General features: G+C 38.7%; 1 protein-coding gene across 2 annotated transcripts in view; it reads right to left on the bottom strand.

Annotated features, from left to right (window-relative positions):
• The window catches only part of MAP1A (methionine aminopeptidase 1A), a 32250-nt gene extending 10416 nt beyond the window's left edge, over nucleotides 1-21834 (bottom strand). The window contains exons 1-9 of one of the 2 annotated variants that reach the window (XM_088962141.1): nucleotides 21722-21834; nucleotides 21460-21645; nucleotides 21120-21237; nucleotides 19671-19721; nucleotides 18234-18419; nucleotides 17648-17723; nucleotides 16408-16455; nucleotides 16264-16308; nucleotides 10655-10754 (exon numbers count right to left, since the gene is read on the bottom strand). In XM_088962141.1, coding sequence (XP_088818267.1) covers nucleotides 10655-10754; nucleotides 16264-16308; nucleotides 16408-16455; nucleotides 17648-17723; nucleotides 18234-18419; nucleotides 19671-19721; nucleotides 21120-21193 — 580 coding nt within the window. In that variant the 5' untranslated portion in view covers nucleotides 21194-21237; nucleotides 21460-21645; nucleotides 21722-21834. The remainder of the gene's footprint in view (nucleotides 1-10654; nucleotides 10755-16263; nucleotides 16309-16407; nucleotides 16456-17647; nucleotides 17724-18233; nucleotides 18420-19670; nucleotides 19722-21119; nucleotides 21238-21459; nucleotides 21646-21721) is intronic. The other variant, XM_088962142.1, reaches the window with a different exon arrangement.
• Between the last annotated feature and the right edge of the window lie 5335 nt (nucleotides 21835-27169).

Genomic DNA, 27169 nt, shown 5'->3' on the forward strand with positions numbered 1-27169 from the left:
ACCATTGTTCCACATGGAAGGATTGGTTTGCTACATACCAGTGTAGAACTGAAATGTTTAACACTGTCAGATGAGTGTGGGGCAGCTGAATTGCATGATAATTCCATGTGACATGACAGCCATGTTTAGTGTGATGTATCTTCAATCATGTGGCGTAAGCCCACAACCACACCTGTGGGCATATAGTAGCATACTTGTAAACACTAATTCAGACTGCCATAATGTGAACACATATTTCTTTTTGTTGGAAAAAGGTAGGTTGTTTCTCAAAAAGATATAATACAATCAAGACTAGCTTACTGTGAATTGTACTATCCAAATACAACAAACTCCTTCCATCTATTCCTCTTGCTAGCCTATCTACAGGTGTGTCCATGTCCATGGACCTTAGGATTCTTCTAACAGGTTCATTTTTTATGCCAAAGATCTTGCGTTTTTAATTAAATGTTGAAGAACCAAGTGGCCATCCAAGGAAGAAAGCATCCATCTAAAACCACCTAGTACTTGCTCTTAATATGAATTCTCTATAACCCTAAGGACTACCCTCCCTTCAGCCCTTGCAGGAATGCTAACGGATCTTCCTTATTACACACCCCACCCCAATTGGCCCTGATCCTCACCTTATCCCCCTCTAGAAGGTCATGCACTGTTACAGAGCAAGTACCTAGCAACACTTTATCATCCTCTAATAATTGAATTTATTGGAATAACTCTTCTCTTTTCATAAATGGACAACTCTGTTGGTAACAAAATCAACAATGATGTCAGCTTCCAATTGTCAAAAAAAGAGAAAGAAAATAAACAATAATTTCAACTTGGTGCTTCTATTCATTAAAATATCTACAGCTCCTCTCCTCCAGACTACATCATAATATTGCAACTTGTATGAACCACCATATACTCTGAGGGGTTATATCTATGATCTCAAACAACTCAATGATGTCAGAATGAGGATCACATCATGAACCAGATAAGGGAATATTCCATGGATCATCACAAAAAAGGTAAAGAGACAAGATTGGCATTCTCATCAATCTTATTATGGGATGCATCATGCATGCAAGCATCAAACCTTCCATTCTTTGTTTATGAACCTCACCAGTATTGATAATCTCAACTTAAGGAAAATTTTACAATAAAAGGCTCTGATTTTTCCCTACCGTATAACTTATACAAGCAAGTGCTAAAACCTTTCTAAAGCCAAAATCTCATCGGAAAATGGAAAGAGATAAAGATATCAAAACAGATGGAGATAGATGTTGACAGCGTTCCAGCTGCTCATATGAAGCTCTCCCTTGCTCTTGATAATACAGCACCACATACTCCAATCTTCCTTCAAGATTCTCCAATAAACTCCTCTAGGAGAAATATATTCTCCGTCTTTATCTATTGTAGCTTTTCCTGTATCTAAGACCACTTCTCTACATTTTCTGGTACTTATCTGTTAGGTAGAACATAATAGAGTTCCTAAAAGCTAGTAACCCCAGCCCAGACTCATCAAAAAATAAAGGTCCATGTGTTGAGGCAAATAGGAAGAAAAATTTACTACAATCTTTCAAAACATTGCAAAATCAGAGTACTAGTAGCCCACTGGGCCCTGGCACTGGAGATATTCAAGCAATTTAATATAGATCCAATAATCAAGAGTGTGCAACAATAAGCAGATACAGCCCCTCTCACATGATTGTATAATGCAACAATGATTGAACTTCTTTCTCTCGATCAAGTCACCAATTCCTAGAAATTTACTGGAGTTATTTATTGAATAACACTCAGCTTGTGAATAGATATGGAATTGGTCTAGATCATCGTCCTAGAAATTATGCCATAGGTCAAAGAGGCTAGATCTTTAAAAGGCCTGTTTTCTGGGGATATTTAGGGTGAAAGGTTGCTGCTCAGCATCAGTGGAAGATTTCTTTCATGGATGGGCATGTACAGGGGATTAGAAAGAGAGGCAAAACTGGTTGCTAGCATGTTGTCGTGGACGTTCTTCCTACTTGACTAATGACTACTTCAACCGGCACATCAAATATTGTTCTACCTCTGGGGTAAGGGTGAACTTTTGGGAAGACCTTTTCTGGAGAAATATGCATCATTTGCCTTTCCACCTTATTTACCCTAGAATCTTTGCCCTGCCATATATATATATATATATATATATATATATATATATAGTGACATAGGCCCAAAGCTGGACCTAGGCTATAGCCCTTATCGTAGGTGCTAAGCCCAGCCCATTATTATAAATAACTCCTACCACTAGACAGCAGGTCAATGCCAAGTGGACTACCCCTGAACAAGGAAAGGTACAACTTTGATGTTTCTGTGTAGGTAACACAGGAGTTTCGAATATAGGAATGATTAGGGATATTAGGGGAATATCAAGGTTCAAAATGTCACAATGTATCAGTTTTTAAACCCACCAACACACTATTTTAAACCCCCTCCAAATGTACTTATCCAGTTACTGTGAATACAAGGCTGAACAAATAAGAAGAAGAGTATTTTCCCGTTGAAAAATTGCAATACATAATTTTTTACATATCATGAGCATTGATACTTAGAAACATGGGGATATCATTTTAAGCCACTTCTAGCAAGCTGGAATTGGAAAATATCAAGGACTTTAAGCGTCTGTTTGGCATCGATGCGGCTGCTCCAGAAAATGGTGACACATCAGCGCCACGTCGGAAAAAGCGGTGCTCCAGGAAACGCCTGTTTGTTTGGAACTGTTTTTCCATAAAAAACAGTGCTCCAAGCCACACCTTGAAAATTGAGAAGGCATGGTTTGGAGCAATGCTGAATTTGGCATTTTCTCGGATTGCAACTTATTGCTGCCCACGAGGACATGATGTGGCAGTGATGTAGACTTCATATAATGGGTACCAGTGCTGAAAACAGACATGGAGCACTAGTACCAAACAGAAAATGTTGCTTTTGCTCCAGGAAACGTCCTACCTGGCAGTAACACTTCCAAACAGAAAAAAAAATACACTGTTTCTCAGAAAACGGTGCTTCCAACCCACACATCAGCAGCACCATTTTCCAGCATCGATGCCAACATTAACTTTAATAGGATCAAAGTTTGATTCTTCAGCAGGGTGGGCAAGTATGTAAGTATATGGTGATTTACCAAGCAGTGATAAACTGGTTGAAAAGTAAAGCAAAATGTTAATTGGGCCTTGCGTTTCTTGGTAATACATGCCAAGGCCTTGGCCTCCAACTTGAACTACTTGTTCAAATGGATCCCAAGAAGTGCAAACAGAATGGCAGACAGCTGATTAGCAAGGTCGGGTATCTAGGACAGTTTAATGTGGGATGAACCAGGACCAAGGGGAACACTGTAAACCTGTCATGTCAATGAAGAAAGATGACTTTGTCAGCTTAGGCTGTGCTATAACTGTCTGCTTGTACAGTTTTATCTCTCAATAAATAAATAAATATATATAAAAAGTATTATTGCTTATCCAAAAAAAAGGAACATTTTGTAACCTGAGGGATCATAGAGCAGAAAACTCTTTAGCAAATCTAGGCACACTATATCAAAGACCTCAATGCCAAGCATAAACATGAAGAGGATTCTTTCCTTGGCACTAATTGACCCCTATATTAAAGAAAGGATGGAGGGATGCTTCTCTTCCTTGAGTAAAAATTATAATGTAAAGAAATAGTAGCTTTTGGTTCTCAGAATTGAGGATATGGATTTGGGAGTGGCTCTTGGTCCATGGGCACAATCAGTCCACTAACATATAGTGATTACTGATTATTGTAGGACAATGTAAGTGCAACCTAAGAGGTTTTGCCAAAAACCATGGGAGAGGAGAGGAAGTTCAAGCTGGCAGGGAAATGGAGACTGGAGTTGATCATTGAAGCCAAATCTTTCCTATTCGAGCAGAGAAGGACAAAGGGGAAGGTTCACTTGAAAATCAGAGAAGGGAGCAGGGCGACGATTCTCCTACCGAAGGAGGCATGTGTATGGTTGAAAGGTTTTGTAGATGGAACTGTTAATTCTTTACGGGAAGGTTGGAGAAGCTTGTTGACCTGTGAGAGTAAGAGATTGGAAACTGTGCTAAAGAGGAATGGAAACGGGTGGTTTATAATGGTTACCGAACTCTTTGGTAATAACAAAAGGCAAGTGTTGTGTATTCCGGAAGGCCAGAAGCGGAGAGGGTGGGCTTCCTTCGCTTTTAATCTTCAGGCTTTTCTTCTGGAGGTCGAAGGGAGAGTGGAAGAAGTCCCTGGCTTGAAGGATTGTAATCCTTCTGTCCTTGCTTTAAGCATTACCATGAAGTTTTGGTGTCTAGCTCGACTGTCCTCCGACGAGTAGCATTGGAAGAAGGGAGTGTGGGAGCTGGGAGAAGAGGATGGTCCTAGTGGCAGATAAGGTGATAGAAAATTGGACGAAAGTTTTAGAAGTAGTTGCAAAGAGGTTGGGCTTAGATGAAGATGTAGGGTTGTTGCCTTTTGCTGAAAAGAAAGCTTTATTAGATACTGGCGATAAGAAACTGAATTTTAGTACATTCCTTGTAGAGGAAAGTTTGATTCAGATCCAGAACTGAGCTCCAATTTGCAACGAAGTTGAATCTAGAGTCGGCAGCTTCTTGATCAAACTTCTCGGTATTCCTTTCAACCTTTGGAATGATCAAATACTAAGGAAATTTGTCAGAGCGTTGGGTGGAGTTCTGTTGGAGGTTAACTTAAGAAACTTGAGAGTTGTGGAACTTAAGGTTGTTGGGATCAAGCCGGAGTACTTGTCGTGTGCCTTCGAAGTTCTCTCAGAAGATGCCTGGTACAAGGTCTGGTTAGCTTTAGAAGATGAAGCCTCGCTCTAGGGAAGACGAACAGAGGTTGAAGGAGCTGACGAGTCTGCAGATTGGTGTACACGTAGCCTTCGGGGGCTGGCGGGAAAGCCTGGTGCATGTGGGCAAACTACAGAGGAAGAGGAACAGCCGCAGGGGTGCCCCAAGTCTTGAAGCTTTCCTATTAAAGCTTCTGATTCAAATTTTTTTGAAGTTGGGTTGTTTGAGGGTGGCCCGTCCTGTGTTGACGTGGCTAAAAGGGGTAAGGTTCGGGTGTGCTCAAAGTCATTGTCTGAACCGGCTTTAAGGCTGGGCCGGATGGGTCGGGTGGTTTTTTTAAAAGCCCACGTAACAACTTAAGTCATCATGTGGGGTGGGGGCAAGCATGAGGCGATGATAGATGGCAACATTCATCTATCATCGTCTAGGTCCCACCCCCTCCTCTTTTTCCTGATCGCCCTAACCCGCGCTATTTGAGAGTTAGAACAGAAGAGAAGGAAGAGGTTGACCAAGGTCGGATAAACTACGGCTCAGATTCTAACTATGATGAAAGATCGGAATCTTGTGGGAGTTTAGGCAGTGCCGCAGACGAAGCTCTATCTAAAGAACAGAACAGAGATTCTTTCAGCCTAGATTGTTTGTTTGTAGGGGATTCGGTGGGGGAGGAAAAAGAGGAGGGGGAGGAGCGGGTGAATGATCTTAACCCAAATTTGATTGAGCCCTTCCCTAGTTCTAGCGCCTTGCAAGAGGCCGAAAAGGAGGTCGCTCGGGTCTTCTCAGAGCTGAACAAGGGTACCTCACAGAGAGTTACATACTTGGGTACAGAAAGGGGTCTTTGTGTTGATACAGCGACAGGGATTTTCTTCCCCCAACTCGGGGAGACAGAGTGCTCTAATTTCTCAAAAAAGAAAGTGACTACCACTCCTTCGCCTATGCTCTCTCCTCACATCTCTGCCTCGAGTAAATCCCTCAACTCTGTCAATTCGGTTTTGGCTACTGATGAGCGCTCTACGTCCCTTGTTCCAGATTCTCTTCCCAACCAAGAGTCGGAAGCCCTTGGTCTGAAAGCCACAGTGCGTCTACAAGGGGGGAAGTGGATGAGAAAACTTGCAGAGAGAAAATATGGGAAATCATAGACAGCCTTTTGGGTGAAGTGGAGAGGAAGGAAATGCAGAGAGGGAGCATGGAGGGGACAGAAAGGGTTATTGTTGGAGGTAATGTGAGAAGGAACGAGAAGTTTCCTAGGAGTGAGGAGAGTGCAACTCTAGAAAAAGAGGAAACTAGTGGGGAAGAATCAGTTGCAGAGTTTGTGAAAAAGTTGGGGTGCAAGCTGAAGAACCCGAATGATTTAAAAGCCTACATGCAAAAAAAAAGAGGACAGCAAGATGAAGAATAGAAAGTTGAGTGAAGTGGAGAGATTAAAAAGAGATACTAAGGGGGACAAGAAGTTTGAAGTGAAAGGGGATAGTAGAAAATGGTCTAAATAGATCTTGGAGGAGTTAGAGTTAAGGCTAAGAGTTTTCAATGAGAATCCTAAGTTGGAATGTGAGGGAGTTGGGCAGCATTAGGAAGAGAGCGACAATTAAAAAGGTAATTAAGAAGTTTAATCCAGATGTGGTAATGCTTCAAGAGTCCAAAAGAATGGATTTTGATTGCAGATGGGCAAGGAGTGTGTGGAGTTCTAGGGGTATAAAGTGGGTGGCTGCTCCCTCGCAGGGTTCCTCAAGAGGGATTGTGACCTTGTCGAAAGAAGATTTACTCATAGGTGTGGAGGAGCTAATTGGAGATCATTCCGTCTCCCTAAAGTCCAGACAGGTGAACGATGGGTATGAATGGGTACTAACAAATGTGTATGGCCCCAATGACTATAGGCAGAGGGAGAAATTATGGGAAGAATTGAGTGACATTAGAGGCTTCTGGGATGGACCTTGGTGTGTGGGAGGGGATTTTAATGTAGTGAGATTTACAAAGGAAACCAACAACCCCAGACAGAGAGTGACAACAAGTATGAGGAAGTTCAACCAATTTGTGGACTCTTTTGAACTTAAAGAACTTCATTTCCTAAATAATACCTTCACTTGGTCCAACCTTCAATCAAGGTCAATTTGCTCTAAGTTGGACAGATTTTTGTTCTCAACAGATTGGGAGGAACATTGGGGCAATATTACTTCTAGGGCTCTCCCAAGACTTACTTCAGACCATTGGCCTATAGTGTTGGTCAAGGAGGAAATAAGAGGAGTTGGGCCTACCCCTTTCAGGTTTGAAAACATGTGGTTGACTCATCCGGGTTTCATTGAGAAGATCAGAGAGTGGTGGGAGCAAGCTAATCCGGTAGTTGATTGGGAGGGAATGAGGTTCCACAAGAAACTCCAATACTTAAAATCACAGATAAAGGAGTGGAATAGGTTGGGGTTCGGAAGATTAGAAAAGAGAAAACAAGTTCTGGTGGAGCAAATCGAGGATTTGGACCTAAAGGAAGAGAGAGGTTCCTCTGGAGAAGAAGAAAGGAAGTTGAGATGGGTTTTGAGGAGGCAGATGGAGGTAAGGAGGAAATCAGCTGGAGGCAAAAATCCAGGTGTAAGTGGCTAAAGAAGGGAAACAAAAACACAAGGTTTTTCCATTCAATGGCAAATGGGAGAAAGAAGAATTTCATCTCTAATTTGAAAGTTGATGGAGCAGTGTTGTCTCACCCGACAGAAATTGTAGAGGCTCTAGTAAACCACTTCAAATCTATTTTTAGAAGGCCTATGAATGGGAGAGTGTGGTTGGAGGGATTGGATTGGCCAACTCTAAGTGCAAAGAAGAAAGAGTGGTTAGAAAAAAAGTTTTGATATGGAGAAGGTAAAGGAAGCAGTATTCTCAATGGATAAGAAAAAAGCTTCGAGTCCAGATGGGTTCACAATGGCCTTTTACCAGGACTATTGGGATATTTTGGAGAATGATCTTAGATTAGTTTTTGAGGAGTTCCACAGGAGGGATTTAATAAATCCGGGCTTGAACTCAACCTTCATTGCTTTAGTCCCAAAGAAGAAAGATGCATTACAACCAAAGGATTTTAGACCTATTAGTCTAGTGACTAGCTTGTACAAAATCATTGCAAAGGTGTTGTCTCTAAGAATAAAGAAGGTGCTTCCCTCTATTATTGCACCCAACCAAGGTGCTTTTGTGGAGGGAAGACAGATCATCGATCAGATTCTCATTGCAAATGAGAGCTTGGAGAGCTTTAGGAAGTCAAAGAAGAAGGGAGTGGTTTGCAAATTGGATTTGGAGAAGGCTTATGACTTGGTTGATTGGTCTTTCTTGATGGAGATGTTGAGGAGTTTTGGTTTTGGAGACAAGTGGTGTAAGTGGATTTGAGGTTGTGTTAGGACTTGTCATTATTCTATCCTGGTGAATGGGATTGTGGTTGACTTCTTTCCTGCATTGAGAGGTCTAAGACAAGGAGATTCTCTTTCCCCTTTTCTTTTCACCCTGATTGTTGATGTGCTTGGGAGATTGATCCATAGAGCAGACTCGAGGAATTTGATAAGAGGGTGGAGAATAGGACGGGAGGAGGTTCCCTTAACACTTCTACAGTTTGCAGATGATACTATCCTATTCTGTAAAGGAGGGAACTTCAATTGGATCCGGAATCTAAAGTTGACAATACAACTCTTTGAGCAGATATCTAACCTCAAGGTGTACTTTGATAAGAGTTGTGTGGCGGGAGTGAATGTGAATGAAAAAGGGACCTAAGAGAATTTGCAGGTGAGCTAGGTTGTGCAATACACTCTTGGGCCTCCCTTTAGGAGATAATCCTAAGAGTGTTAGCTTTTGGGCTCCGGTAGTGGAGAGGTTTGAGAAGAGGTTGGCGGCCTGAGAGAGAAATTATCTTTCTTTAGGTGGGAGAGTCGCTCTCATTAGGTCTACCCTAGCTAACCTACCTATCTACTATCCGTTAGTGTTTAAGATGCCCTCAAAGGTTTCCAATCTTTCGGAAAAATTAATAAGGAACTTTCTATGGGAGCCTGAAGAGGAGAATAGAGATCATAGAGTGAGTTGGGAGGTGGTCACTAGGTGTAAAAAAATAGGAGGTCTTGGGATTGGTAATTTCAAGAAAAGGAATATGGCTCTACTAGGGAAGTGGTTGTGGAGGTTTTCATTGGAAAGGAATAAATTGTGGACTAAGATTGTGGCTAGCATTCATGGGTTGGAAGACAATGGTTGGGATCCTGGAATCTTTGCAAGGGCTTCAGCTGCTTCTCCTTGGAAATCCATTCACAATCTGCTTCCAATTTTCTCCTCTTGGATCAGGTATGATCTAAACTCTGGTAACCGAATAAAATTCTGAAAACAACTTTGGGTCGAGGATTCTCCTCTAAAGGACCAGTTTCCTTCCTCGTATGCTCTATTAGACTTGAAAAATGAACCCATATCTTCTTTCTTGGTCCCTTCAGCCTCCACTTCTAGCTTTGGATGGAACCTAGGCCTGCGTATGACAATTAGGGATACTGACATGGATAGCTTGGTAACTTTGCTAGCCTCCCTTGAGATTGTCTTCCTAAACCCTGCTAAGGAAGACACCAGATTTTGGACCCCTTCTAGCTCTGGTACCTTTTCTTGTGCTTCATTCTTTGAAACCTTAACTCGGCCTCCTATCCCCTTTGGGTTGCCCTTTCCGGTTAAGGAAATTTGGAGCATGCGTATTTCTCCTCGGGTTGTTTTTTATTGTTGGGAAATTTTCTTGGAAAGAATCAACACTTTAGACATACTTCAGAAAAAGAGACCCAACCATTGTCTACTTCCTAATAGATGTGCTCTTTGTAAAGCTTATGGGGAATCTGGCTACCACCTCATGGTCTCTTGTAAGGCTGCTAAAACTATTTGGGAGTGGGTTTTCTCCCGTTTTGGGTGTTCTTGGTATCCTCCGAAGACTGTCCAAGGTTTGTTTTCTCCTTTTTTCAGTTGGCCTAGGAAGCGAGGGAAGACTATGTGGAGGTGTATTGGGGCAGCAGTATGCTGGTCATTGTGGGAAGAAAAAAACATGCATTTTTTCCGACAAGGAAAGAGCATTGGAATAATTGTTAGATTGAATCCTTTTAAGGGTTGTCCACTGGCTAAAATCTTTGGAGTTGTTTTCAAATTTTCCTGTGGATGACTTGCTAAGAAACTGGAAAGAGATTGCTTCTAATGCTAGATGCAAGAGGACTCTTTATCTGTTTTGGTCCCCTCCCCCCTCGGGCTTTATAAAGCTGAATTTTGATGAAAGCAGTGTAAGGAATCCAGGGCCCTCTGGGATAGGAGGAGTCTTCAGGAATGAGGAAGGGATTGTTATTGCTTTATTCTCTGGCCCTATTGGAGAAGGTGACTCTCTTAGGGCTGAGATCCTTGCAACGCTTGAAGGAATTCGAAGAGCAAAGGAATTAAATATCAGTTGTTTGATCCTGGAAGGTGATTCGAAGGTGGTGGTTAGTTGGTTGAAGACAGAGGATAGTGGTTTGTGGAACTTTAACAATGAAAAAAAAAAAACTGTTCTTATGGCTGGGTAGGGACATTGAGATTCAGTACAGCTGGGAGAAGAGGAGTGCCAATTCATTTGCGGATGGGTTGGCCAAGCAAGGAGTGAATAAGGAGTATGTTTTTTGGGCTAGTTTTTAATCTTTTCTCTTTGCGCTCCCTTTGTTTTCTGTTTTTGGGGAGCTAAGATATTTTATCTCCCCTTTTGTATCCATATTCCCTCTTTTCCTTTTAATTTAATGAAGCTGGTGTTCTTGATAAAAAAAAATAGTATCTTTTTCGGTAAATAAGAAAAAAATAGAGACATGGCCAAATGCATTTAGCAAAATAATACTCACTATTAAATGAAGATGACTTACCTGCAGCAATTGTTGCATCATGAACCACTTTGTCAATTTCATCAGTTGTTATACCAGGCCGAATAGCACGTGCAGCTGCATCTAAAACTTCCCGAGCAATCTGAAAATAATAATTGTAAAAAAAGGTAGGGGATGAGAGAATCATGACCAACTACATGCATCTTATTGGATCAGTACAGGAGCACAAGAGTATTTATGGGATCAATAATAGAATTATATAAACTCTACTAATGCAAAAGAGTAGATAAGTAGAAACATCTAACTTCCCTAGGATGAGCAATTCAAGCTCACAAAGCCTCACATAGGAGAAAACCAAGAAATGAAGCAGATGACCAGGTGTACCCAATACAACTCAGTCAGCCCTCTCTGCTGATCTACACCCTTCCCCAGGCAAAAACTATCCATCAAACAAATGTGTCAGTCACCCAGAAGCTCTGCCTTAGCTGGTCCAGTAGTCATTATGAATTATACCCTCACCAAGCTTCAATATGCTAATTGGGGGAAAATCTACTTTGTGATCCCTGAAAGTTTGATGGCCCCAGGTTTCCGAAGGAAAACCTATCAAAATTCAGCTTTACCACTACTTGGGAGAAGGTATTCAACTCTAATATAATACACCAACATCTAGATGATCTCAATACATGAGATCATCCTCAAATTTGATGTGGACCATGAAGAGCAAACGAAGAAAAACAGAGAAAGAGGACCGGATCAGATAAGTGACTAGCAAAATTTATGGACAAATTACCGATGAATAAAAACAGTTTGTGGACAAATTAGATTTTCCTCATGAAACACATTATAATTCCCACAAGCCTTTTATTTCAGCAACCACAAGAAGTTGAGAACCACAAGCATGCCGAATACAAGGCAAGCCACCCAACCCATATTACAATTGTGCCCAATACATAACCTGTCTTTGAACATCTTGCTTAGCTAAATTGTCTGGCAAGCCGTTTGCAGATCTTCTAACCCAATATACTAGGATGTTCATGTCTTTTGACAGCCACAGAAATATTCAGTAATCATTCCTTAGTTGCCAAGTCACCCCCCCCTCTCCTTTTTCCAGCCATCCCTTCGAATCCCTTTCAATAATCAATCTGTAAATTCCCACAAGCCTGATAAATCACTAGAAGTGTCAAGACAAGGAGAAAGATGGTTTTGGTTCAAAGGAAGTCCAGCAAAGCACAGAATGATAGAATATTTCTTAACTTTTTAGAATTTATTTGATATTTCTTGAATTTCCTATTATAGGGGTATTTTCTTGGTAGTCCTTCATTCCAAATCCGCATAGAGAATTTCATAGGCAAATTCCATTCTTAGTCCTACTTTTTTTGTTTTAACAAATTAATGTTATCAAAGAAACTGATTGGTTGCCAAACTTAGCATGTTAAACTTTTTGGATAAACTCTCCTAAAGCTGCAACTTATTTCCTTGAGTCATTCCTCTATGCTCTCAGTCCACCTAGCTCCCAGAGCACCTATCTGTCCTACATCACAATGTGCAACTCTAACTAGGGTGGTAATCTGGCCAGATTAGGATCACATTCAGTCATATCCAAATCTGATCCAATTATTCACAACTTGAATCCAATCTGATCAGATCTAGGGGCCCCAGATTGAAGTTAAATGCTATCAAATTTCAGATGAAATTTGGATTTAATCCAAGCCTACTTCATCGTTTTTAAAATAAAGAAACTAATTCAAATGTTAAAGGGTCAACCACTCTTAATTCATACATATAAAATAAATCTTGAATTGTCTTATGGTCATAAATCTTGAATTGTATTTTGGTGCTCATTAGCATCATCATCTAAAGCCTAGTCCCAGCTATCCAGGGTCAGCTACATGGATCCTGTTTCACCATTCTGCTTTATTTAGTTCCATGAGCACAAAAAGACAATTAAAGATCCATGACCCTAAGAGTTTGGCAAACGTTTTAATGCCTGATGCCAACCTGGTACAACCCTCCACTTTTGTCCAGGCTTGGGACCAATGGTGTAAGAATAGCTCATACCGGTGTAGTTAAAATCATTGCTTACTACTTCAACCAATATCCTTCTAGTCCCTTCAACTTGCAAGTTGCAAGAGATCGCTCCTTACAGAGTTACGAGTGTTGTAGACGATCTTCTATGTACAAGACCAAACCATCTTAGACTATGTTTGGGAGTGCTTGTTTTTAAGTGCTTATAAGCACTTATTTTGGGCCAAGTCTGTCAGGATCACACAAATAAGCAGCATTTGGTTAATAAGCCCAAATAAGTGCTTATTCCTGAAAATAAGTACTTATTCAAGAAGCTCAAATTTATACCACCCCTGTTTTCTATGAATAATTTACACTACCCCTTGTTTGAAATAAGTGCTTTTTCACCAAACACTCATGAATGCTGCTTATTAGAAATGAGCACCTTTTTTGAAGAGTAAAAATAAAATTTTAATAAAACAAAAACAAATACAAGCTGTTCAGGTGTCAAGATAACACCCTAAATCAAAAGGCAAACATATACATTACAAGTTTGAATCTCTAAAATGTCCTAAAAGTCTCAGATAAGCATTATTTATCAGATAAGCATTTTTGGGTTCATTACCAAAAAAACACTTATTGGAGCTACTGCTAAGTTCCTTCAAATGACTTCATTTCTGACCCTATTCTTTCTAGCTTTCCCATTATCCATTGCAGAATACACATTTCTGCCACTGATTTTTTTTGGGCATATTGTTTCTTGACTGCCCTACACCATACTCTACAGTCTTACAACATAGCTGGCCATACAACTGTTTTATTTATTTATTTATTTATTTATTTATTTATTTATTTACTTTTGATAAATGACCATACAACTGTTTTATGGAACTTTCCTTTTAACCATATGGTATTTGCCTATCACATAAGACTCTGGATGTGTCCCTCCACGTTGCCCACAACTAATTATATGGACAACATCCTCCTAAATTTCTCCGTTGTTATGAATTAATCAACCAAGATAATGGAAGAGGTCGCATTGAATTATCTCTTAATCTTCAATATTAAATGTACCCTGATCTGCACTCCTATTATTATTAAATTTACAGGATTCATGTAGCCAACAAAACCCATATGATTGGGATAAGGATTAGATGGTCATGATGATATATTCTGTTGCATCCTACTCTATATACATATAAAATACCAAATTTATTAATTATAAACTTTATATAATCATATATACTAAAAATATATATAGATATGTAGGTGTGTGTGCCTATGGCTATATAATATGTATATTATAAAATTAAATCAGGCCAAATCTGTGTCCAATCCAATTAAGTTAACCATCAGAATCTGAAATAATCGGATAAAATGTCAGATCAGGTATCAGACTTTCGGACTCTGTTGACAGCCCTAACCCTAATGGTAATGAAGTGAATCAGTACATAATGACTTCTCCCTGACAAATTATTTGTGCTCTGCAACAGAGAGGATGAGTCAGCTAGCCATTTGTTCCTACACTGTAGTTTCAGCTCAACAGTGTGGAGCCACTTTTAAGGGCTATCAATCTGCATTGGTGTAGCCCCCTCTCAGCTAGGAACCCATTGCAAGATCTGGGGCATTTCGGGCTTGTCAAGGAAGAAAGTCTGCTGGTCGGCAGTCCCACTGGCAGTACTGTGGGCCATATGGTCAAAAAGAAATTTGAGGATTTTCAAGCAGACTTCTTCACCAGAATCAGTAGTGATTAACAGGGCTATAGAGGATTTGAGGAGTTGGCTTTCTTTACATCCTGTATTTAAAAATGTTATACTTTCTTCTTCTTTTTTGTATATAGACTTTTTTGGGGGGCATAAAGTTTCTTTTGGTACATTCTCTCATGCACAGCATCTTTTATCAATGAATTATACTTTACCTGTTCAAAAAAAGAAGGTCTGGTGATTAATTATCGGTTGATCCAGTTTTTTTCTATTTCCTTTAAATTATGTCAACCAAAGAATCTTTTCTCAAATAAGTTTATTCCGGGATCATGGATCCCAGCAAAAGTCAGCATTCCTACAAGGATATTTCTCTTGACAAAATTCTTTAAGTTAGCTAAGTAGTAGGAGAAAAACTGTTCAAACAGTAAAGGGCCCTTTATAAAGTTCAATAGTAAAACAGGATTACTGCAGAGTGCAGCCAACCTTAAATATTTAGGAGTGACTAAGTGAGAGCAGTGCTTTATTGAGCATAGTTCTGCATACATACGTGCATGACATATGAAATCTGTTGATGCATCAGCTCCATCACAACTCAGACAAGAACTAATGGCATTTCTATCACCTATCTTAATATATGCTCTATGGCACATTCGAGGATTATGTCTAGTCACTTTGACGCAATAGCAATGGGAGGTTGATGTCTTGCAATAGCAATAGCAAGAACTAATGGCATTTCTATCATATATGGCTACCTCTTGCTGTCTTGCAATCTGTTATATCCAGTGTTTAGACAACCGGATCGGACAGGTTGAACAATGACCCGGGAACTTGGCCGGTTCGGTCATACCCCAATAACCGCTTTGGTTAAAAACCAATGAAAACCAGCTGACCAGCCAGTTTAACTGGAAAACCGGTGAACCGGTCCCGGTTTCATGAAACTGCCTAGGTCCTTAACTAATAGAAAGTCTAAAATGTGCTTAACAAGATTTGAACCTATGACCTCTTATTTTCATATATTGCTTAATTACCATTAATCCAGACCTCTTATTTTCATGTATTGCTTAATTACCATTAATCCGCCTATTAACTTGTGTCAATTAATGACTCTTTCTTGTACATATTACTTTATTACACATGTATTTAAAGAACATGTAAGTTAAGAGACTTGAACTCTAATCATTTGCTTTAAAAATTAAGGAACTTGCCATCAATACACCATATTAAAGTATATTAGAAGTTGTAAAATGTAATATATATATATATATATATATAATATTTATATGACCCCTAGTATATATATGTATATGCCACGCCATCACAGTTCAACCCTGCTTGAACCTCTGACCCATGAACCTCTCCCCTCTCCGGTTCTATGCCCGGTCCGGTTCTCAGAACACTGGTTATATCCGTTTTGAGTATACTGCTGGTAAGAAATAGTCATATTTCTGAAGATACAGAAGGGGTTGTGCACTTGCTCAATTCATGCTGTTCTTTCATGCAGCTGTTCCATGGTTGGGTTATTTTAATTGCTAACTAGAAATGTCATTGTTGTCTAGTTTATAAAGGTGTCTATAGTTTCTAGAGGAATGGGTCCAAATAACCTCTGTTCTAAACAGATCTTTTAAAATGCTCTCATATAGATGGACAGTGCCTGTATCCATATGCATTTGCAATTTACACTAGCAGAGGGGGAGGGGATGATTTGGCACATACCCTTGAAAAGATGAGAGACCCCCATTTCTAATGATAAAAGCTTATGCATGTGTATTCTTTGTCTTTTAAAATAAGTCCTCTTTGGCTTATAATGAGGAGTGTGCCCCTTTTATCAAAGATGTGTTATGCCCACAGAACCACCCAAAAAAAGATAATTATACATTTTTAGTGGATAGTCAAGATGAGAAAAAAAGTTCTGAATGAAAGAAGTTCTATGCACCAAGAACTTACTCGACAAGTTTCTCTCATTCTCTCAATCTGCTCTGGAGTTTTGACCTTCAAAAAACCATGCCAACACAAAGAAAAGTTATGCTTCTTCCAGAAAATGTCCAACTTCATCATATCCAAACATCTTATTAATCAGACTGAACTTACCTCCACAACATGCTGAAGATCACTATTGGGCTCAATTTTAGGGATTCCCTGCCAAAAGAAATAGGTAAACATATAGGAAGTTATAAGTAGAGGGAGAGAGAGAGAGAGAGAGAGAGAGAGAGAGAAGCAAAAAGCAAAAAACATAGACAGATATCATTTGCTTGCTTTCCAACATTAGCATCTATATATTCATGACTGAATACAACAATCCAAAAAGGCATATTTTAACATGATAATGCAACTGTATTGCTCTATATGTAGGCTGTCAACGGGTTGGATCATAGAAGGATCAAAGATAGTTTTATCCTATCAAAAGTAGATTTAAGAGGAACAAACCCTAATGAATTGATTCTGTTAAGATGAGGCACAGGTTTGCAGAACAAGGAAGAGGACGAGATATATGAGGTCTAGAATCTTCAATAGCCAAGGATGTCAACTTAAAAGAAGACTCTTTGTAAAAAGAATGACATTTAGGTTTATATCAACTGAAATAATTACTTAAAATGATCAAGTAAAATATAAACCTGAAAAGAGAAGAACAAAAACAATACCACATACACCATAGAAGAAATAAATGAGTAATACATGACCGAGGGCAACACCATCAAACCTATAAAATAGTCCCAGACGTGGAAAAGGGATTGACAGATTAGATTTAGGGAGCAAGGGCTAGAGTAGGGATTGATAGAGGTGGACCAGGGGCTAGGGCAGCAGTTTTTTAGTGCATCTGACAGGAGAGAAATGCAAAAACCTTCAAGCTTAAAAGAAGCTCTTAAGATTCAATTTTCCAGAAAATATGGGCAAATTTTTTTGTTGGCTTTCTGGGATATAAATTTCGGTTCTCTTTTTGATTATGATAATCTTTTTGTAAACCAGGCTCAGAGGGTACAGGGTTGCTTTGGCAGTGTGCTGTAAATCCCTGTGTACATCTTCTTGTTGTACATGTTTTCTACTTTAATGATATTTCACTTCTCAAAAAAAAAGGATCAACAGATTGAGCTAACAAGCCAATCAGATTCATTGACAGCCATAACATAAAATTCATGTCAAACAAACTTATCAGCATGGTCTACAATCAGTATCTTTAATCGAGGTGCCAACTAGCTGGTTAGAAAGGTCTCCTGCTGGTCATAGGGGGGACTTGGGCTTGAATCCCATCTGCACCCCCCGTTGTGTAGCCCTTCAAAGGAAATCATAAAAAATAAATAAAAAAATTAGTATCTTACACACACAAACTTACATCAGTTGCCCAGTCAGGCTTGTCAATGTGCTCAGGAACAATACGTCTGCTTGACATAGGATATGGCCTTAGTGCCCTGTGAATGAAAAAGATGCAACTTTAACTGTCAAAACACCATGAAAGGAGAATGTCTTCAGCTACAGTATCATAATCAAAGAAAGAAAAGGTCAGAGAGAAGTAGAATAAAATAGTCTCATTTGAATGTGTAACAAACAAGAAGCAGACCTAGATAAGCTGTTGAAGTCAAGTAGATTCTTGGATCACATTACTAAGAAAGGGATCACCAAGAGCAAGATACATTTTCAGATCCAAATCACCTGTAACTACAATTCTACGATAGGCCATAGCTACAGAATCATACGAAAAGAAAAATGGTGAGGAGAATATGTTGTTGGGCTGTGGCCAATAGTTTGTTCAAGAACCAAAACATCTAACTTTTCATCTGAGAGGAGAACGCGTTTCAGGGGTAAACAGGGATTCTGTGGTTTCTGATGGCCTGAGTTTTGGGTTTAGTCTGTACAGTTTCTCACTGTATGGAGACTTGGAGCCTTGTAGGAAAAAAGACAAAGAAATCCTCGAGAAATACCCTGTCCAGTCAAAATGAGGAAGTTTTGATGTTCGAGCCTGTCCTTTCTTTAAGCAATAAAGCCAGCCCTCACTAAGTGCAGATGAAATTTGCTCATCTGGAGTTCCTGTCCCTAGTGCAGACAATTTTGCTTTCAAGTGCACAGACTTATGAGAACTCCAAGACTCCTTGAAACAATCCTGAGTGCTGCCAAGTGACATGAAATCAGTAGAGGAGTAAAATTGGATCCTACATCCCAAATAAATTGAAGCCATCTTATATGAACCACCAAACACATACATATATGGGCACAAGAAAAAATGGAAAAAGAGAAAGAGATTTGTTCACACAATTTCCATATATGCATTCACAATCCCGTGACATAATCTATTAAACAAACAACAATGAATTGCTAGCATTGTGGCTGATAATAAATGGGTTAACCATCGCTTTGCATTGAATGTTACAAAGGTTTGGGTGCAGGTCTAGAGTGCTTGTAGTGTGTAAGAATTGGGAAAGTCTGACCCAATGTTTTATAATGCAGAGGCATGAAGCATAGTTCAGAACGTAAGAGGCACAAGCCTTCCAAGCACAAGGAAGTGTAAGCCTCCTTATGAGATCTGTGATTCACAAACTCAACACAGTGTCTTCATCTTTCAGTGGCATATTTGCTATAATAGACTCTTGAGTTTGTGAATTTTAGATGAAAACAACTCGGAAAGTGTCACTTTTAAGGATCAGTGATGACAGTTTCATCTGTTGTGTGCCTAGGGATATTAACCAGCTAATAGACATCTTGCCAATTCTGAGTTCAGAGAGATTATCCAGACTGAGGTTTTATTTTCTGGTGTCAATTTATCCTTCAACCTAACTTTTTCTCTCTTCCAGCCATTTTTGTGTATTTCAGCCTCTTCTAAGATAATCATTTGTTATGAACTTGAAAAAAATCATTATTTGCGCACGATTAGATGAGGTCTGGACAATGACTACAATAACGGTAGTGACTATGACATCGTATCTCAAACCTACCATGTTCAAAATGCACCCTCTTCCACCTTTTTCCCCTACTAAGCTAAAAAATACCTTGATTTTTTAATCACTTTTATCAATAATAGAAATCCAAACACAGCGTGCATTTATACATAAATATTTATATGCCATAAAAAGAAGCATGCAGGATGCACACAGACTGAGGGTGTTAGCCAAAAAGGAAGAGGAGGCAAGAAACATGAGACACCCAGCTCTGAACATATTGTCTCGCTAGAAATTTGTTCATCACAATTCAGCGACATAAAATTAGCCTCTAAATATGCATATTTAGTATATATACATAATATATTTTCTTGCAATTTCCATGATTTCTGTGGAATCAATGCATTTTAATGTATTCAAAATTATAAGAATTTAAACAATGGCAAAAATGGTTCAATATAGATAAAGCCAAAATTAGTTACAAACCAGAAAGCAGCACCTTCACGAGGAAGCTTCAACTCCACACATTTGGGACACCTGCATACATGAAAATTGTGAAAATGGCAAATCAAAATTACAACATACTAACAAATAAAGACAAGCAAGTGGTGAAGCAGTGAGTCAACCTGGAACTTCATCCAGAAGTTTTTGAAAATACAAGGAGCAATCTAAATGACATTGGCATATCTAAAGTGATAGTATGCACCACATTGTAGTGCATACTTAAAAAAATAATGTCATAACTTATTCCAAGAAGCATATTGTGTATGCCATAAATTACTCCAAGAAGCATAGCTTTGGGATGAAATATTGAGAAAAAACTTAAACAAAGCATACAACATTATTATGGAATATTGTTCTCCAGAATATCAGGAAAGGCCTTCTGAGATCATATAGGAGATGTTGCTGCCTCAGTGCCTTGCTGGTAATATACTCAGGGCCAATTGGAGAGGGAGATTAGATTAAGTTGATGTGAGGTAGGGATGCAAGCCCATTGGAGCTCCTTCATTTTAAGGTAGCTTGTGGCATTTAGAATAAACACCGCATTCAAAGGGGTTAAAAGATCAGTAAACACAATAGAGGAATTCGCTTGCAACATGCAACAGGAGCAGATTGAGATAGGCAATAGGTGACTTGTTTGCTTTTAAGGTTAATTAATTTATGTACTTATGATGAGAGTTATGTTAGGATCTTCATTCGGTTTACTATACATGTTCACACTGAGACTTTTCAATTTCAACAAAAAATCACGAATGCTGTTACTGGAATACTTTAACCAATAGTACTAGAGTAAAATAATCTGAATTTTACAAATAACCAGTTACATAAGGAATCCTTTTCCCTAGCTTTTATCTTTCAATGTATACAATAATCATGGCTATGAAACCTATCAAAAAAAGAAAAAAAAAATATGGCTATGAAATAGTAGACCATAATCAGATTGAAGTAATAGAAACTGGCTTGTGTGTAACTGTTATCTAGAGGTACAGATTTAGCAAGAAGTCAAGTACCAACTAACATATCAACATGCCCCAGTTTAGCCAGTCAGGAGCGCAAGAAAATATCCATATTTAATCCCCCCCCCTCCACACACTTATTAAGATATTTGCTGAAAACATATATCACGTAATCCTATATCAACATTTTGTTCGGTCGGTTGGTTAGCTGGTTGGCTGTTGCATTAACATTACAAAAACCTATATGGACTTCTCCATAACATGGGAGGCGTAATAGAAGTAAACCACAAAAAAAAAAAAAAAAAAAAAATTGATGTGGAAATCAGACAAAACGCAGTGCTACTCCAAGTTCGGCGAGGAATTACAATCCCATCTCCTAAGTTAATTCAGGTGGTGGAAGCTAACTATTCTTCCATTCTATTGTTGATCATAACAAAGGAAAAAATTGCAGCCGTTCAAGAGGCAAATAATTGCATACTGAAGATGAGCAGGCTTGCCACATCGAGCACAAGATAATGTTGATTCAGCCGGCGCAGTTGAAACTCCGTCCATTGAATGAACCAATTCTTTATGCTTGTAAGAATGCAATACAAGGACTGATTCACAAGAGAAGAGAAATAATAGTAGAAAAAAAAGATTAGCGACAGGAGAATGGATGAGATAAGGCATATTAGAACTTTTATTTCAGGGTTATTCGGTTAGTGATGATTGAACGTCCTACAAGATCTTTTGAGATCCCTTAAAGTAATCAAGATAGACAGAAATCTAGCAGAATCTTTGTATTAAACCTTTGAAACTGTTAGGGCTCATAGCATTACCTGGTGATTTAAATGTTTGTTTTTCCGCGATAACGAGCTAGGGTTTCAGATAAAATGTCGAACCGGAACGGGGGAAGCTGGAAGCACCTCTTTATATAGGTATAAGCAACAAAGGAAAGAAGCTACAGTGATGGTCAGATGGAGACGCGGGACTGGCGGCACACGACTGCACGACCACGACCTTACCTAGCCAGAGAGGGAAATGATCGTATATAAGCGCAAAGGTTAGTAGAGATAAAAACACTACGTAGCCTGAACCCACCTGTCACGGTCTGACACAGAAGGCTTATTGCTTGGACGCCGCACGGTTTCTTCGGATGTAAAACTACCCGCGTGACAGACCAGCACCTAGATAACTGCTCCATTTGTTTGCGATACAAATGCCGAATCGAGGCATTTATCCACTTCGATTTGTGTTTGCCAGCGTTTGTTTGAAATGTAATGATTATCAAAGTAATAATGCATTTTTTTGACACTTCACTTTAAAAGAAGAGTATTATAGTACCTATTTTTTAGATACAATTTTGTATTCCTTTGATAATTAACTCTTTAATCAAAGTTGAGGCATTAGAGCACAATATAGATGGAACATTTAATGATGGGCCCACACCTTTGCACTATCAATGAAACTGGATGAATGCAAAAACATTTTAAAATGTGAACCATGTTTGCATTCATAAATGGAAAAATGGGTAAATATGTAGTGTATATATTTGCATTTGCATTCCCAATATACGACAGGGATGTACTATGAAATGTTGTGGGGGGTTGATTTGCACTCCCGAGCCGGGCTTTTGCACTTATGGTAAGAGCGATTGCCTAGGCCCCAAGCCCCCAAGCTCAGCTTAGCCTGGGTTTTAGGCCTAAAACCTAAGCCCAGGATCGAGTAGGCCAAGCTTAATTGAGCAAGGGGTGAGCAAAAAAAAAAATCGACCAAAACCGAATTGAAAAATCGATTAACCAAACTAGTCAATTCAGTTTCAGTTCGGTGTTTTTAAAAAGCCAAAGGTATTAGTCCAATTTTGGTTAACTAATATAGAAAATTGACAGTTAACCAAACCGATCGGTATACATATATTTTTATATATTTATGTATATTATATATATTTTTTATATATTATAAATTAATAAATATGCATTATATATAAATATATATATACATATATATTTATAATATATGATATATTATTTATTATTTAAAATATAATATTATATATATATATATAATCCAAAGTGATCAACTAGTTAACCGATTGGTTTCGATTCGGTTTTGGTTACCGATTTTCCAAAAACCGGTAGTACCGATTCAGTTACAAAAAAAGCCCCATGTTTTGGTTAACCGAACCGTGAGCACCCCCCTATTGGGCCTATGTTTTTTATATATAAAATAGGGAAATTTTTTTAAACTACCCCTAAGGTTTAGGAAATTGATTAATTCTACCCCTACTATTTTTAACAATTGACTAACTCTACATTTACCATTAGTATTCGTTAATATTCTATCAAAACTCGTATACATGTGATGTATACTTTTTTAAAACCCAATTTTACCCTTACCATCTTCTTCCTTTTAGTTCGACATAACATTACAGTTACCTTTTTTGGACATCGGCTGAAAGGTATTCTCCTTTTCTTCCTCTCGTTTGAGTTTTATTGATTTTCTGGAAGTGTGTGTAACCGCCCTTTTGTCTCCCAATGGCATTAGAAAGGATGGAGGTTCTTCCTATTAAGTTAAATGGTACGAACTATGCATTATGGAAGTTTAACTTTCAATTCCATGTTGAAGTTAAGGGTCTTTAGGGATATTTGGATGGCTCTGTATCTAAGTCCGACGACTCCAATGTTAAGCGACTAAATTAGTGGAAGATTGACAACACAAAAATTGTGTCATGGATTCTAGGTTCAGTCGTAATTGATATTGCTATGTGAAGCACATGAACGAACACTTTGTCAAGAGAAAAATTATGCATTTTCTAATACACCTAAGTACTGAGTTTGAAGTTGTCAGATCTAAAATCCTAAGTTGAAAAACACTTTTTTACTTAGATACCATCATTGGAGAGATTTTGAGAGTAGAAACCAGATTGATTACACAGACTATATTGGATGGAACGAAAGATTCCAACATTGATGTTATCATCCTAGCAACTAAACCAAAAGGGAAGAAGGACTTCTCTAAGGTACAATGGTATGAATGTAAAGAGTATGGGCACGTTGTTTACCATTGTAAGAAAAATAACAGATGCACATATTGCAAATAGGTTGGCCATATTATTATTGAATGTCCTACCCGACTTCAAAAAGGTAATGGGTCAAATCAGAAGAAAGAAAGCTACAAGGCCTATCAGACTGTTGTAGATGGTTCATATGCCTCATCCTCTATTACTTCTATGGATGGCCAAAACTACACCTCTGGTTGCATGTATGAAGAATGGATTTGATGGCTCATTTCCTCAGTCATCTCTTCAGCCTTTTCTGCTATTGGTTTGTCTGGTAAATCACCAACCCATTGCCCTTCACCAAACAATTTCTAGTATATTGACTTATGAGCCTCTAACCATACGACAAAGGCCACTCTCGGTTAGTATCCCAGACCCCATCTTCCCAATAAATACATTATCACTGCAAATGGTGAAAAACTGGATATACTTGGCTGTAATGATTTGTATTTATCTACTTCTAAGTCATCTTCGTTTCATTTATCCAAAAGTTTATTTGTACCTAAACTTACCACCAATTTGATTTCTGTTGGCCAACTTGTAGAGGAAGGGAACAATGTTTCATTCACTTCTAATGGTTGTTTGATACATGACCGACAAACTAGGGAGGTAAAGGGGAAGGGGCATAGGTAGGGAAGACTATTTGCTTTGGAATTTGAGAAGAATAAGACTACACTTGCTTCTACTTCATGTTTTCTTTCTATTACTTCTAGCTTTGAATTTTTTAATTATAATAATGATTTCCATTTGTGGCATAAATGCCTAGGCCATCAGTTTTCTAAGAAACTTGATCAGTTATTTGCTTTTATAGTTTACCTGTTTCTACTGTTTTCTTTAAAAATATGAATAAATATTACATCACTTGTGGTTTATGTAAGAGTCATATTTTACCTTTTCCTTCTCACTTTGAGCATGCAATTATTTAATTTTATTTAATACATAGTGATGTTTGGTCATTTCATGGCTGGGATATAATTACTTTGTAACCTTTTATTGATGATTGCACCTGTTTCACTTGGGTTTATTTTCTCCAAAAGAAATATGAAGTGTGCACTATATTTATACACTTTCACACCTATATTACTATCAAATTTGATGCTCAAATATGTGCTAAGATCGGATTTAGGGGGAGAGTATATTGATGGGGGTTTCTAAAATCATTTAAAACAACATGGAATTCAACCCCAAAAATCATATCCAAACACCCCTTAACAAAATGAGGAAGCAGAAAGGAATAATGGGTATATCTTGAGTGTAGTCAGAACACTTCTACGGGATTCCCATGTACCCTCTTGGTTTTGGGTGGAGGCAGCCAACACTATTGTGTATCTCATAAATCGTCTTCCATCATCTGTTTTGAATAATTCTTATTATTTTCAATCTCTCTTTCACAAACCCCCAGACCTATCCATGTTCAAGTTTTTTGGTTATGCTTGTTTTGTCCACCTTCCACCCCATGAAAGCATAAAATTAATTACACAAGCAACTTTGTGTGTCTTTATGGGGTACAGTTCTAAATATAAAGGATTCCTTTGCTATGATTCTAGTGTTAAGTTAAAGAAAATAATGGTGATGTTGTTTCTCAACATGAGTATGCTAGAATTATAGGTACTTTGATATTTTTAATGAATTGTACACACTCGAATATTGCATTTGCTATTGAGAAACTAAGTAGATACACCCATAACCCCGAACGTGAGATCAGACTACATTAATTAGAGTTTTGAGGTACTTGAAAGGTACTATTGACTTTGGACTGCATTTTAAGGGATATTCAATTGTGTTAGAAGATTATTGTGATGCAAAATGGATATCAGATTTAGATGAGACCGAATCAACTAGTGGGTATGTATTTACCTTACTTGGTGGAGCCATTTCATGGAAGTCCCATGAGGTAGTGGTGGCAATCCAACCACTGTGATTGGAGATCCCATTAAAAATGTTTAATGAGTAATAACAAGTCAATGTAAATTTGGCAAAACACTATCATATTATATTTTGAGAGTGCCCATCCCTAGGTGTAAATGGTGCTAATTACAATGTAAGGAGGTTGAGTAACATACTCTTAATGAATTCATAGCCCTTATGAGTGGTGTGGATAGTTACAGTACACCCTTGATGAATTCACCTATATGAGTGTGAAGGTGGGGCTGCCTCTTATGCGAATAAAGGGCTTTGTTCTCTAGAGCATTCAAGAAAACCTAGGTATGGGTGCATGATTGAAATGTACCAAACTGTGAGATCTAATTGTTATAGAGGGTGAAATATGTGTTATAAGTGCATTCAGGTTATAGTTAAGGAATTTGATTCAAGACATAAGCCATGTTTAGGAATGCTTATGTTAAAAATAAGTGCTTATTCAAATAAGAACTTATTTGCATTTGGCGCCTAGCCTTTCAAGTGCTTATTTTAAAAATAAGCACTTATTTTATATTGGGCATTTGATAGTCTTTTTCTCCTAAATACTTAAATATGCACTTTTGACTATTTTATCTTTCATTTTCTTTGAAATTTTCAAAATATTCCCTATGGGTGATGGTCTCTCTCTCTCTCTCTATATATATATATGGACAACTAACTATATTTTGTCTTACTACTTTGAGAATATGAGGAACCATCGATACGTCACCTAGGGTTTTTGTCTTTGTTTTCTACTTTACATTCTCTAGATATGTAGAAGGAGAGGGAAAGGGAGATGAGTCAAGAAGATTTTACCACTATCAAGAGAGGTGGAGCAGGTGGCGATTCACTTCCCAGCACCAATAGACTCTTCGGGGGTCGTGCATTTTTTCCAGCAACCCTCACAGCAGTTAGATTCACAAGAGTCAATGGGAGCATCACTCTGTTCACAGACAACCCTCTGGAGACTGTGCATTTTTCGGCATCCCTCACAGCCATCAGATCCACAAGAGTTAATGGGAGCACCACTCTGTTCGTCGGTGTCCCTTCTGGGGTCATGCAGTTTTCAGCATCCCTCAGGGCTTTCAGATCCACAAGAGTTGATGGGAGCACCGCTCTGTTTGCTAGCATCCCTTCGGGGGTCTTGCATTTTTGGCATCCATCACGGCCATCAAATCCACAAGATTCGATGGGAGAAACACTCTATTCGTTGGCATCCCTTCGGGGGTTGTCTGTTCACCAGCATCCCTTCGGGGGTTGTTTATTTTCCAACATCCCCCATGACCATCCAATCCATAAGAGTCGATGGGAGCACCACTTTGTTTTCCAGTATCCCTTCAGGGGTCGTGCATTTTCTGGCATCCCTTGTGGCCATCAGATCCACACAAGTCTATGGGAGCACTGTTATGTTCGCCAGCATCTCTTTGGTGGTCTTGCATTTTCCAACACTCCTTGTGGCCGTTAGATCCACAAGAGTCGATGGTAGCACTACTTTGTTTGTTGGCATCCCTCCGAGGGTCATACATTTTCTGGCATCCCTTGCATTTGTCAGATCTACAAAAGTCCATGGGCACCTCTCTATTTGCCAGCAT

Source organism: Nelumbo lutea, chromosome 1 (genome assembly GCF_056320005.1).
Source record: "Nelumbo lutea isolate HS-2025 chromosome 1, American lotus-T2T, whole genome shotgun sequence".
NCBI classification, from domain to species: domain Eukaryota; kingdom Viridiplantae; phylum Streptophyta; class Magnoliopsida; order Proteales; family Nelumbonaceae; genus Nelumbo; species Nelumbo lutea.